The sequence below is a fragment of the Lonchura striata genome, chromosome 23, assembly GCF_046129695.1.
Source record: "Lonchura striata isolate bLonStr1 chromosome 23, bLonStr1.mat, whole genome shotgun sequence".
Classification (NCBI taxonomy): Eukaryota; Metazoa; Chordata; class Aves; order Passeriformes; family Estrildidae; genus Lonchura; species Lonchura striata.
In genome coordinates this window covers 1,233,808-1,248,056 of record NC_134625.1, presented here as the reverse complement: position 1 = coordinate 1,248,056, position 14,249 = coordinate 1,233,808, and the positions used below count along the sequence as shown (strand labels likewise).

General features: G+C 46.1%; 2 protein-coding genes across 6 annotated transcripts in view; one reads left to right on the top strand and one right to left on the bottom strand.

Annotated features, from left to right (window-relative positions):
* The first annotated feature begins 964 nt into the window (after positions 1 to 964).
* Positions 965 to 4,750, top strand: LOC144247421 (uncharacterized). The gene is made up of 2 exons (XM_077788058.1): positions 965 to 1,052; positions 2,951 to 4,750. Exon 2 carries the CDS (start codon positions 2,960 to 2,962, stop codon positions 4,292 to 4,294), a length of 1,335 nt encoding a protein of 444 aa, XP_077644184.1. The 5' UTR covers positions 965 to 1,052; positions 2,951 to 2,959; the 3' UTR covers positions 4,295 to 4,750.
* Positions 4,751 to 8,023: 3,273 nt separating this feature from the next.
* The window catches only part of APLP2 (amyloid beta precursor like protein 2), a 48,894-nt gene continuing 42,668 nt past the window's right edge, over positions 8,024 to 14,249 (bottom strand). For 2 of the 5 annotated variants that reach the window (XM_021531080.2, XM_021531086.2), the window contains 5 exons: positions 13,873 to 13,908; positions 11,091 to 11,173; positions 10,193 to 10,267; positions 9,564 to 9,719; positions 8,024 to 8,807 (listed from right to left, as the gene is read on the bottom strand). In XM_021531080.2, coding sequence (XP_021386755.1) covers positions 8,706 to 8,807; positions 9,564 to 9,719; positions 10,193 to 10,267; positions 11,091 to 11,173; positions 13,873 to 13,908 — 452 coding nt within the window. In that variant the 3' untranslated portion in view covers positions 8,024 to 8,705. The remainder of the gene's footprint in view (positions 8,808 to 9,563; positions 9,720 to 10,192; positions 10,268 to 11,090; positions 11,174 to 13,872; positions 13,909 to 14,249) is intronic. The other 3 variants (XM_021531081.2, XM_021531083.2, XM_021531084.2) reach the window with 3 other exon arrangements.

Sequence of the window (14,249 nt, the reverse complement as noted above, 5' to 3'; positions counted from 1 at the left end):
CTGTTGCTGTCATGCTGGCATGGTAGCGTGGAGGAAGGTTTTAGAAAGGCCTTGGGAATGGTAAACTGAGGAAAAGGATACATTCATGTATGCCCCATTGTTTTAGGAAGGCCTTGGGAATGGTAAACTGAGGAAAAGGATACATTCATGTATGCCCCATTGTATTAGAAAGGCCTTGGGAATGGTAAACTGAGGTAAAAGATACATTTATGTATGCTCCACTGTTTCAGGAAAGTCCCGCTTTAGCATTCCTCTGTAGACCCCCTTCTCCCCACCCCTGAGCAGTTCCCATTGGACCTGGCCCCTGGGGTGGTTCTGATGTACCTTAGCTGAACACTGTCTCTATTGTTTAAGACCTTATCTCTTAATTTTGCTGTATAAAACTGTATCTGGGCAATAGCCCAGGGCCTTTGGTCCCTGCAACGCTTCAGGCAATACAATCTATCTGGACAAGCATACCATTGGTCTCTCTTGGTCTCTTTATCTCGAATCCTAGCGGCGACTGAGGCAGCGCCGCAGCTCGGACCGTGCTAACCCCCACGCTGCCTGGTGAGCCCAGGGCAGCGGGACCACGGAAAACCCCGGCCCCAAGAGGGGACAGCTAGCCGGAGGGTCCCGGGGGGCCGGGGAGGGGCGGGGGACAGCGGCGAGAAACCCCCGAGAGCAAAGTGGCGGTCGAAAGAGAAGCAACAAGTGGCGCACCAACGTTGGGCTTTGCACTGGTCTGAGCAAGCCTGCCGCAGCCGTCGTGGACAGTGCACTGGCTAGGAGCTTTTCCAGACACTTTGCAGTGTCACCGCGAGCAACAGAGCGGAGAGCGGTGCAAATAAACCTCCACGCAGGCTGTCAGCTGTGCGGGGAGAAGCTCTGGGATCACGCTGGTGGTGGGGCATTTGCCTCTCCACACAGCCCAGCGGGACTGTTGCCGTGGAGACAGACACCGATTTATGTCCGGCGAGGTCTTCACGGGTCGGACGGCACCTCTCCACACCCGGGAGACCGCCCGGGGTTCGGGAACCGTTGCTGCAGTGGTGTCTAAGGGACGGCGGTGGGTGAGTTTCAGTACTGGGGGGCAGGGGCCCGGCCAGGAGACATCGGCTCCTGTGTGCCCATGGGGGGACACGCCAGCACGCAGGCGTGACGGGAGTCTCCGTCGTAGCTTTAGAACTTTGGGGTTTGCTGCAGTAATTGGTTGAGATTTGCTGTGAAGCCAGCCATGGGTGTTAGGCTGACTAAACAGCAGAAAGAGATTTATAAACAAGTTCAGGAGCCCCTGCAGAGTGCAGGTGTCAAATTTCCTAAGAGCCTTGTGAAAGAGTTTGTCAGATGGTTATCAGTAAGTTTTCCGGAGGTAACAGAGCAAGAAGTGAGAGAAAGATGATTTTGGAAGCGTGTGGGTGCAGTGCTGAGTGAAAGGACAAAGGCAGGAGATCCCTCAGTGAAAGAAGGTTTTATGAGAATGTTTTTGGTCGTTTACGATGTTGTGAAAGAGAGTGCAGACACTCAGGGTACCCGGGGAGCAGAAAAGAGCCCCGTCGCGTCCCCTGTGTCCCCCCGCGTCCCCTGTGGTGAGAAAACTAACCGTGCAGATGTAGATTTAGTTTCTAACCCTTCTCCGCCTCCTGCTTTTGCTCCCGCAGCTGAAAATCCATGCTTTGCACCCCCCATTCCCCCCCCCGTGCAGCCCCCACAAGATGGAGGCAGCCATGTGGTTTTCCCTTCTCTATCCCAGCATTACCTGCTCCCTGTGCCAGCCCAGAACACATCCCCAGCCCTCGCATTCCTCCCTCCGCCCGTCCCCGATCCCAACCCCTCCTCCCTTGCGGCGATCCAGCCTACATTCCAGCCCCCGGTCCAGCCCTCAGCTCCTCCTCTCGCAGTTCCATCACCACCCCCTGCTCCTGCCCCTGCCCCGCTCCACATGGCCCCGCCGGCTGCGGCCACTCCCACACAAGCTGGCCCTCCTCCCTCTCCCTCTCCCGGTCTCCCTGGCAATGGCAGCACCGAGACTGTCAGCGCGGAGAACCAGGAAGCAGTCAGAGAAACCAACCCTGCGTTCCTGGCCCCTGTGATTTATAATACCAGGGGACAGAACGCCAAATGGGAGCCCCTTTCGTATGATAGTATTAGGGAACTTTGCAAAATGAAGCGTGAGTTTGGGGAAAGAAGTGAATTTTTAAAGAGCATTTTAAAAGCTACTCTATGCTCCAAGACATTTGTCCCCGCTGATTTGAGGCGTCTTTTCAGTTGCTTGCTCCCTCAGTCTGAGTTTAGATTGTGGGAAAGAACGTGGAAAAGACTTGCAGCAGATCTCCTCCCTGAGATTCTGCAAAGTCCAAGCCATTCCACAGATATAGAGGATGAGGAAATCACTTTAGAACATCTAGTGGGTGAAGGTGATTGGAGCCAAGCTGAAAAGCAAGCAGCAGGCATTCCCAGAGCAGTGTTGGACCTGTCCAGGGATGCAGCAGAACGTGCATTTTTTAATATGCCTTCTAAAGAACCTATTGTCTCTTATATCACCTTGAAGCAGTGTGTTTCAGAACCATTCATGGATTTTGTGAATCGAGTGCAAGCCTCTGTGGAAAAAAGGGTGCAAAATCCAGAGCTCCAAGACCAACTTACATTAGAACTTGTCACCACAAATGCAAATGAAGTCTGTCAGCGAGTCATCCTATCTCTTCCATCATTGCCTCCCCCCACACTCGATCAGCTCATCGAGGAGTGCACCAGGAAAGCTTTGCTGGTGACAGAGGACTCAGTGATAAAACCACGGGAAAGGGTGGCTGCTGCAGTAGCAGCAACCCCGAGGACTCCAGGGTTTGCAGGGCCTCCTCAACAAGGGGGGAAAGTGGGAGGGTGGGGAATCCTTTTCCTTTATACTGGCAGAGCAAATTGTATCTTTTTCAGAGTTAGTTCACTTTATTGTATGATTTTATCTCTCTTTCAGACTAGCAGAATGTCAATTTCCACATTCCTGCTCATCGTTTGGTTCCAGGGAATGGCCATCTACCCTTCCACGGTGGATGCATGGATTGTTCCACAGCCCAAGAAAAATGTGTGGGTCACGCTAGCCCAAGCCTTGCAACAGGATCATATGTGTTTGTCCACTGCCTCAGCACAAAATCCAATGTCCACATGTTTAATAGGGGTTCCAAGTAAGGAGGATGAGTTTCCAATTGATCTGGTCCGTTTGCAAAAGCAGGTGAACGAAGATAAAATACCTAAAGGTGCAGGACAAGTTAAAGCACAAGTGCCAAATCCCCTCATTTTGTGGCAAGGGTGGGTTTCACATTTGCCCACTGCTGAGGGAGAGCCCCAGGAATTAGAACTCCTAGGCTCTGCAAAAGCTGAATTTTGCATTCAATTTGATTTTTCCCCAACCAAAGAAGTAAAATTATATGAGCATGTCAAAGAGTACAAGGTAGAATTCAGAGCAGGTCAATGGTGCACAGCTGTCTACAAGCTGAAATTTACATCCACCACTGATTTCCATCCACGCAAGCTGGACAAGGGAATGTTTCTTATCTGTGGGGACAGAGCGTACCCAGGAATCCCCTCTCGTCTTATTGGAGGTCCATGCACTTTTGGGCATCTGACCCTTGCTTCCCCCAACATGACCCAAATTCCAATTGGGCAAGCAAAAAGTGGGAAAAAATTTACTAAGCAGAGTGCAAGTCAATTTGATGAACATTGTAATGCAGAAATTTATCATTGGGCAAAATCCAAAAGAGTTGCCGTCTCTGTGTTTTTACCATGGGTTGCGGCAGCCAAAGTATTGAGTGAATTAGGCAATCTCGAATGCTGGGTGACAAAGCAAGCAAATTTAACATCAGCAGCCCTGAGTGACCTCCTAGAAGACGAGAAAATAACCAGAAAGGCTACCCTCCAAAATAGGGCAGCTATTGATTTCCTGGTGTTGGCACATGGTCATGGATGTAAAGAACTTGATGGGTTGTGTTGTTTTGATCTGTCATCTAAAGGTCAGAGTGTCCACTCATCCATTCAGGAAATGAGAAGCCTCATTGGAAATGTGAAGCAAGAAAATGAGGATTGGTTTAAAAATCTGTTCAAAGACTGGGACCTTTCTGGGTGGGCAGTGTCTCTTTTAAAAGACATCTTTTACTTTCTAGTTGCACTATTTTTAGTTCTGTTAGCATTCGGGATTCTGAAGCGAATCGTCTCCAAGGTTATCACCTCGAAGCCAAAGGCTTCCGCACTGGTTTTCATCGCTGCTGCCGCCACGGAAAGTTATTGGTGGGAAGATGACAAGCAGAAAGACACTGCAGTTTAAGAGCCACAGTTTTACCTTCTCCCAAGGCACCGTTCATCTTATTAATTGAAAAGTGGGGAATTGTTGCTGTCATGCTGGCATGGTAGCGTGGAGGAAGGTTTTAGAAAGGCCTTGGGAATGGTAAACTGAGGAAAAGGATACATTCATGTATGCCCCATTGTATTAGAAAGGCCTTGGGAATGGTAAACTGAGGTAAAAGATACATTTATGTATGCTCCACTGTTTCAGGAAAGTCCCGCTTCAGCATTCCTCTGTAGACCCCCTTCTCCCCACCCCTGAGCAGTTCCCATTGGACCTGGCCCCTGGGGTGGTTCTGATGTGCCTTAGCTGAACACTGTCTCTATTGTTTAAGACCTTATCTCTTAATTTTGCTGTATAAAACTGTATCTGGGCAATAGCCCAGGGCCTTTGGTCCCTGCAATGCTTCAGGCAATACAATCTCTCTGGACAAGCATACCATTGGTCTCTCTTGGTCTCTTTATCTCGAATCCTAGCGGCGACTGAGGCAGCACCGCAGCTCGGACCGTGCTAACCCACACGCTGCCTGGTGAGCCCAGGGCAGCGGGACCGCGGAAAACCCCGGCCCCGAGAGGGGACAGCTAGCCGGAGGGTCCCGGGGGGCTGGGGAGGGGTGGGGGACAGCGGCGAGAAACCCCCGAGAGCAAAGTGGCGGTCGAAAGAGAAGCAACACAGCCCCTCTGCTTGCACAGCTGATACCAGGCACACCTGGCACATGCCTTAGCATCCATCTTCAAGCAGTTAAGTTTCAGCATGACTTTTCAGAAGCTGTGGTCAAAATCCATCCTAAAGAATTAATCCCAAGTGCTTGGCAGTCTGTGCCAAAGCACAGAACTAATAGACTTTGATTCCAGCCTGATACATTTATTTTGCAGGACTAATAGAATTTATCAAAGGAAAAATCTGATACCCAAATTCAATTCTGGACTTCAGTCTGCAGCCTCTGTAATTTGTTTCACTTGCAGGTCACCCTACCTGAGGGTGCAGTTCAAGAATGGCATTGGGCTACAGATATGCTTTGGCATAATTTAAATTAAGTTCAGTTTAAAATCAAAACTCTTTCCCAAGTAGTTGTGACAAGCCAACAGATGGCATTTTCTAGGACAGCATCTGCTCTTTCCTCAGTGTCTGAATAATTTAGCCAGAATATGGAGGTTCCAGTGGAACCAAGGAGCCCATGTTTAATGAGAAACAGGACACGCAAGTGCTTCCTGTTCCAAATTGCTAAACCTTTTTGTATCCTCCTCTCCCTCTCTTCCCCCAGACCTATTGGGAACTGCACAGATCAATATGGAGGAAAATTAATTATGTCTATGGACCTCTAAAATGACATTCAAGTGACAATGACTCTTACAACATTTCGCTGAGATGAGCGAGTAGGAATATGTGCTTGAGGTCACACCTCAAAGGAGAATATCAGAACTCAAAATGTCCTTCAGACATTTTTGGATGTTCCAGGTCCAGGTCAGAAGCATTTGAGACCCTGGCAGGCAGCTGGAAACAGCTGTGATTTTGGGTTTGAGGCATGGAATGATTTACCAACCTTGCAGGAAGAACAAGAAGTCACAAAAGTTTAGTTATTATAGTAGAAGTAGTCACAAAGTAAAGGGAAGAATTTTTGAGTGCTGTACAGGGGGGTTTTAAGTCTTGTACAGGGGGGGTTTGATTTTGTACATGGGGATCAGAAGTTTTAAGATGGAGGGATCTGAGCCTGCCCTGTCCTCCCTCTTTCTTCTTCCTCACCTCCATGTTCTTGGTGATGTTGGCACTCACAGATTAGTTTAGAGTAGAAAGGCACCATTTAATATAGGTAATGGGCATTGGGGAAAAACTGTAAACATGTAACACGTAATGTACATATAAAAGATAGAAAATCACCATTTAATATAGGTAATGGGCATTGGGAAAAACTGTAAACATGTAACATGTAATGTACCATATAAAAGAGAGCAGCAGCCCTGGGCGGGGAGAGAAGAAGCAGTCGGGAGTCAGAGAGGATGTCAGGGTGTGTGTGTGCCTCTGCCTGAGCTGTGAGCAAACCACAGCAGCTCAAGAAGAAAATCTTTTAGATAACTTGCAATAAACTACCTTGAGACTGAACAACAGAGACTACTGAGCTTTTTTTTTTGAAAGCACGGGTTGGAGGAGAGATTTTTCCACCACATGGAGCCACCCACAACCTAGGGTGAGCTCCAGCAGAATAGAGAAGAATCCTGGGACCAGAAATAGCTTTGGTTTAAATCTCTCTTCCAGAACACCTAAAATTAAACAGTTATTTCTCCCTATAAAACAGCAGAAGCAGCGATACAGTGAGCGTTGACCTTAATTAGGTGATTCCTGCCCTGGGCTCTATGACTTTAATTATTTCAGATCTGGCCATCCACCAGAAGCAACCACAGAAACTGTGTCACTGTGAGGTCTTTTTCCATGCCCTCGCACCTAGCAATTCAAAGATTTCCTGCTGCCCCTCTGCCCAGCTCCATTTCTGAGGCATGTGGATGTCACAGGCTTTGAGCACACAAGGGTCTCTGTGGCTCTCAAGGAAGTGCAGGTGGATGGCCAGGCACAGAACAGCTCGTCACCGCAAAGAGCCTTGCCTCTGCTTGCTCCCACAGGCTGTGCCAGCAGCCACCTGCATCCTGGGAATGGGGAGAACCATCTGCAGGATCTTCCACAAGCAGCCAGAGGCAGGCCCAGCCCCAGCTCTCCCTGACCTTTACTCCAGCAACTGCTTTAACGCTACTCAGGATCCAACCACTGGTTTAGCATCCTGCCTCCTCCTTTCCACAAAGGTCATCAAGATCCAGAAATACCACAAAAGACTCCAGGCATGGTTATATGTCAATACCTGTACAGTCTTTCTCACTGTCAGGGAAAGGCTTTGTGAGTTCGGCAGGACACAGTGGGAGGAGGGGGAATTACAGCGAGCCCATGAATAAACAGAAGAAGCAATCTGGAAGTTAAAGTGTTTATTGATGTGTTTAAACTTTGTACATTCCCCACAGACCACACTAAGGAGTTTGCAGGTAAATCTGTGCATAGTGGGAAGAAACACAGAAAGGGAAGAAAAAATAAAGTCACAGGAAAAATAGAAAAAATACACCACAGGTTACCAGAACCCCCAGATTTAAAAAAGCCATGAGCATTAACACCAACTATACAAGCATTACAAAGACATGATGATGGTGAGTGGAACAACGCCCCTTTTGGTCTTCTTGGGGCCTATGCATCCTATTTCCCTTAAAGTAGGCAGCATCCCTTTCCCAATATGTCACTCTCTTCCCTTCTCAGCTAAGAGACCTCTCTGTGTTTGTCAACTCCCAAGGTCCCAGTTATTGCAGTGATTTGTCATTTCTGGCCCCACATCACCCAGGGAGATGCAAAGGCTCAAAAACCTGCAGCTCTTAACTACTTACCATATTGGTAAGCCATGAGAGCTGGGGAAATTAGAAAGTAGTAGCAAGAGGGGGCTGTTAATGTCAGGTGAGTACTGAAGGAAACTGGCTGAGAACAGAGGATTTCAATTCAATACCAGAACTTCCAACTCTAGAGCAGAACTGAATTTTGAAAGGGAATGTGCAGACCCCAAGTATGCACAAACCATGTTCTAACATTCTACTAGAATAACTATAAACAGAGATGCTAGAAGCCTTTTAACTCCTTGCCTCCAGGGAGTCTTGATTCCTAGAGCCCAAGCTGCTAAGCAGCAGGGTGCACACCACTGGCATATGAAAATGGGCTTTTTTCCTTTTTTTTTCTATTTTTCGGTTTTTTGTCTCATTATAAGGAATTTTGTTAAGATACCATTCCCAATTGCTTCCTTGCTTGTGCTGTAATAGCTCCTATCCCTAAATTAATCTCTTTGCAACTTCCAGTGAAATTCACTTAAAAAAAAAAAAAAAAAGGAAAAAAGAATAATGCTTTATATACAAAAGCCAAAATGACCAAAGAGCCACAACTGTCTCCTTTTTTTGAAGATGGACTGGTACAAATGACCCTCAATATACAGGTGGTCTATCAGAAATAAAAATCAACATTTTCCATTTTTATATATATAGAGCTTGTATCAGACAACAGTACAACAGAACTGGTATTTTTCAGATTATTAAAAAAAAAAAACTACATCTCAGTCAAATATCTGCAATAGATCCATTTTTCCCATTTAAGGAGATTTATATATCATATTGTTATATTATAATTTCTTCACCCATTTTAAAGAATGGAAATTGCAACTCTACAGTAGTAATAATAGTCTTAATGATCCAGGAGTTCTGAATGTAAGATGAAGTCCTCTTGAAGCAACTGTTGGTCAGTAGCTGATCTGAAACACTGGACTACTTTGGCCCTCTGCCCCGCACCTTTTCCCATCGGGGCTACTCCATCTTCATCTCTTTTATATCTGCATCTGCTCCAGGTATTTGTAAGTAGGATTCTCATAGCCATGGTTTTGCATCTTGCTCAGATGCCGCTCCTCAGGGGTGAGCATCGGGTCAACCTTTGAAAAAAACACATTATACTGGTCAAGGAGACACTTCCAGGATTGATTCCATAGAACAGGAGGCAACAGACAAACACTGAATGAATACCATGGTGAGCAGTAAATGGACAAAAGGGTAAACCACAAAAGGGGATTTTGATAGAATTGCTGGTTCAGGAGCTGATGCTGCCCCACCCAATCCCCTGTGGGGATGTTCTCACAAATCTGTCATTGCTCAGCCAACACTGCAAATCAGGAACCCACTTCTCTCATTGAAGAGGCTGTTATGATCTCCTGCATGGGTGGGGCAAAGGGAAAAGCAGCTTTATCTGGGCTCCATTAAGTTGTCATAGAAATGCGCAAGGAAGAAGGAACTGCTCTTCAGCATTTTGTCAATCGCAAGGATTCTAAATTGTCAATTAGCCAGGAGGACAAATTGCTATGGACTGACTGACTGCCCTGCTTAGGATACTGTCTGAAAAGCTGATTTACTGCTAAATGCAACCCTGAGCCAACCAGGGAAGCCTAAGTGAATCCTAGTGATAAGCAAATGCAACTCTGGAGTGGCAGGTGCCAGCACAGCACATTTGAGACTAGCACCTGCACACTGAGGAACAAGTGATGATGGTGTCAGCAGGGACAGAGTTAATTCCTACCCAGCCAGAAGCAGAAGTTCTCCATGGCCTAGCAGCTCCTGCCATTCTCTACCCCCACACACTTGTGATTCAACACTGACTATTTTCATCCTCATTTATGGAGCGAGCTGTTTCTCACCTCCACAATTCCATGGCTGATGGTCCCATACTGCCTCTTCCTCAGCATCACCAAGCTGATGACTATAACAGTAGCTATGGCAACAGCAATCACCAACAACCCAATAAGGGCACTGCTGCTGAAGCCAAAGTCATCACGGAGGGAGTTGTCATTATCCTGGAGGGGAGAAAACAGAGCAGGTTGAGGAAGAGCAATAAGGGAGATGCACTGCTGAACACAAACCTAAACCATGGCCACTAGAAAGGTCTTTGACCATCTGTGGCATTGAGATATGACTGATTATACACTAGACAGTGTATATATATCATCCTTAAGTATTCCCCCCCTAAATATTACACCTCTAAATACTCCATCAAAAGGATAACCAACGCAAAATTTTTTCCCCACTTAGTAGCTCTGGACAGACACTGGCCCACATCACTTCTCTATCCCACTTTTGCAGTAGGAGTCAAATTAATATATAATGTGTGTTCACTGTTTACATCTTTATGCAGAATGGCTGTACTGTGTTTCACTCTGCATGAGCCCCCAGGCATCCAGGCACCAAACCCCCAATTCAGTAAAAGTGGTCATAAAAATTCCAGCATTAGGAATTTGCCAGTCCCTGGATTCAGCAGCCACAAACGTACCGGCTCATCCACCAGCCCTCCGACACGCTCTGCGTTGAAAATCATCTCCTTCACATCAAGGGTTTCATCAATTACCTAAAAACAGCCACAAAAGCGTTTTATGGAAGGATCCATACAAAACAAGAAGAAGAAGGAAGACAGACAAGAGACCTTTAATGAACACTAGCAAAGGCTCAGAACCACTTACCATCTCCCCTCTGCTCTCAACAGCATGGAATGTTCTCCAACTCTTACACAGCCAGCAGAGATAGTATTACAGCTAGTTATTTCCAGGCTATCGCAAAATAAAGCCCCAAAGAAAAAAAAAAAAAATAGGTGCTAACTTTGGACCCAGCATTTCTGTTATGTAAGATTTAACCTGTGGCTTTAAAAAAGTATTGAAAGGAAATTCAAAAGCTGACTTTTAAATTTTTTTAAACCCATGGAACTGAGGCAAAGTGGCTGTTACTAGAACCTAGAGAATTCTTAACACTCTGGATAGAGACAACTTCTGCTGGGTTGCTCACCATCAGAGGAAGGTGAGGCCTCCCTTGCCATGAAAAAAAAAAAGTGGGAACACAGACAGAACCCACCAGCATTCGGTGTGTTCAGACAGGGAGCTACTTAATGAAAATAAAGGGACATCAAAGGGTCTCTGCTTGGGAAAAGCATTCCTAAATCAGAGAGTTCTCAGAATCAGACTGCCAAAGATCTGAAGCTCCTTCTTATCCCTTCCCACCCTTCTGATGCTAATCAGTATTAAGAGCCTACAACAGTCATCAAACTGACTCCCCCACACCATATGGATAATGAATATGCTGACATTCTGTGAGCTGGAAAGAGACATGGAAACAAGCCACTGCTATTAATTAGTGTCCACAGCAGGTTTAGCTTCACAAAATAAAGTTGGAGAGCTCACCACATTTTCATCCACCTTGTTCTTGCTGTTAATCACTTTTTCTTCAGCACCAATCAGCCCGTCCAGCTCAGTCATGCCAGAACCTGCACCAAAAGAGCAAGGAGAGCCCATCAGCCCTTAGGAACATTTTGGAAGGGTCTACCTACTCTGTGTAGAGCTGCCATGGATGGTGTGTTTAACTGCACAGTCCGCTGAGTATTAACCTATCCTCATACTGCTGTGTCAGATGGCAGCTAACAAGCTACAGTGACAAGTGATTAGGAGGGCTGTTAATGAGGGGAAATGAGGTGGCAATGAGAGGAGCAGACAGGACCTCATCACCAAAATCAGACTGAGGTGTCAATTCAGGCAAACTGCAGTTAAGTGCTTCTGTTAGATGGCCCCAGACAAGGCGTAACACACAGCGAGTGTAGTAACGGCTGCAGGTGGCACCCCAGGTCACCAACACCCCTCTGCAGCTGTGGACAGGAGTGGACACACATTAGTCTGCCAAGAGCCAGCACACAGGGAATGCTTTCAGCATTGCCCATTCTGCTGGAATCAGACACATCAGCAAGTTCCTCGGGAATGGGAATTCCAAGGTCACCCAGCATGGCTCTGTAATGAACTGTTGTTCCACACCTGGCACAAGCCCAAAAACAATAAATCCCAGGAACAAGGGAGGAGCACAGAACTACACCAGCCTTTGTACCAGAACACTACTACCCCATTTCCAGGCTGCAACCAGCACTGGCTCAAGAGAAGAATATCAATTTAACAGAAGGCTGTGCATAAATTGTTTTGATTCAAAGCACTTATAAATAGATCAGATCAGTAAGAGAGTCTGATGCAAACTGCCCTGACACAATATGGCATGTTAGGAGAACACCAGTGTTCCACTGGCGGTGGGAACAATGTAATCATCTGTGACACACTAGTGCAAAGGCAGGACAGTGAGGCCTCGAACCTGCAGTGGATCTTTCCAATGACGCAAGGGAAATTCCACTACAGCACTTCAGGCTTTGTTGGTGACTGCAAATCCCTCCCTCTGCACAAACTGCTGAGCTTGCAAGGTGCTCAAGACATGTCAACTGCTGCTGGAATTGGCAGCATTTTCTCTGATGAGATGCAAGGACAGGCTACATGGCTTCAAGGCAAGTTTTTACAGTGACAAGTTTGTATTGCCTGAAAACGCCATAGAAATATTTCACTATGAAGCATTTCAGGTTTTAGTGCATCACGTTTTCCTTCGGAGGCAGTAATCAGATTCCAAGCACAGCCAAGATTGCCAGTCTGACTTCTCTCCACTGTCAAAGCAGGCTATGTTATTATGGAAGTCAATGATTGGGATTTTAAGGAGAAACCAGCCACAAATAGTTTGTACAGAACTACTGTAACAACTTTTGACCTATGGTTGCTTTATTCCAGTCTCAGGAGCCAACCCAGTCTCCAGGGCTGAAAGTTCAGCTGCTGCACTGAGCTCTGCTATTTGTCTCAGTGTGCAGTACCAAGTAACAGACCCAATCCTATGTAGCTCAAAGGCTACAAAGTTTATATTGTATACCTCACAGGGAAAAAAACCCAAAAACACACACCTGCACAAAATCCCCTTCCCCCCCCCCCCCCCCCCCCCAATACTCCCTCAAAGCCCTTAAGCAATTCAATGAAAAGGGAAGGGAGAGGAGGAACAAATGTAGGACAATTGCTGTCCCCAGGTCATCAGAGACTCTTACATTTACCCAGACAGGTAGAACTAGCACAAATTTATCATCCGCAAGGCAACATAGCAGTTGTCCAAAAATTTAATAAATAAAATATCAAACTAAAATCTGTCCCAATTCTTCCCAGAGCAGCCAGCACACTGTACACTGTTCCACACCAGGGATGAAGGTGACTTAGATTTGCAGAGAAATGTGGATGATGAGAGTAGTTTCAAGCTATTTGGCCTGCACTGTGTTACAAAACCATGTGTGACCACATGAAACAGTTATTAGCAAAATCTTTTGCTCTCCTTTGAGATCTACACAATATATTTGGAACCAAATGCAGATTAAAACACTGGGTTTACTCCACACACAGCTCATGCAGCACTACTCTGCAAAAGCCTCCCTTCTCTACTGATCTTTCCCTGATTCCATATCACTAAGAGACATTAAGTCTAATATTTCTATACTGCTCTTAAAGCTGCTTTTTAGCCAGACACTGAGCTACTGCAGAATTAATCCTGAGTTAAAGGAGAAATGGAAAACCACACACACTTTGCTTGGTATGGAGAGATGCTACATGTGGGAAGGTGATGCTGAGGAAAGCACAAAGATGGAGGAGGAATCTCCTGATTTATCTGTCCCATACTAGCTGCACTCCATAAGGACATTTAGATTGGAAACAGCCTGTGTCCTGAAAAATACTCATTTCTTGTGTCATGGGGCATCAAGGACAGGTTCCACAGGAGGCAGAAGAACCTCTGGACAGCAGGGTTTAATCTGAGAAGTGTCACAAATGAAGAGATTCAAAGCACCACTGCAGACGATGGCTAAGGCCCACCTTCCCCAAGGGCTAAGAGCCACTCCAGGCACTCCGAGACACTTGTGAGCCCATCAGGGAGGAACACACACACAATTGGATGCTCAGGCTTGCTGCCTTCTTAACACTAGGCCTAAACAAGCAAAACTGAACGTGACTGATCTAAGTGAAAGCAGGGAAATGAAAGTCAAGGTGAGTATGGAAATAAAATGAAGCTATTTCACACTGAGAAGGTAGGAGAGCAATCAAAAGCACTGTGAGGGAGCAGCTTAGAACCAACCTTTTTTCATTGGATGGTACAAATCCGGCTGAGGATCTAGCAGGAGGGAAAACAAAAACAAAAATAGCAGAGAAAGGAGATTAAGAGAGAAAGAAAAAAAGGCTTGTGCATGATTTCTGACTCAGACCCTGGGAAAAGCTTTTAGTCTACAGCTTTAGTCTCAGGACTCTGTTCAAGCATTTTTAAAATAAATACACGTGCACACACCAGCTGTCAACATCCAATGATACAAAAAATATATACTTTTTTTTTAAAAAAGGGAATTCCTTCAGCCCTTCAACAGGTCACAGCACAAAGATTTAACATTACACTAAAATGTTTTTGTTAAAGACTGAAAATTAATTCCAGAGTCAAGATGCATTGTAAAAACATTTGCT

Excerpts from the sequence above, each read along its gene's own strand:
- LOC144247421 (XM_077788058.1), top strand. The coding sequence starts at position 2,960 with ATGTCAATTTCCACATTCCTGCTCATCGTTTGGTTCCAGGGAATGGCC.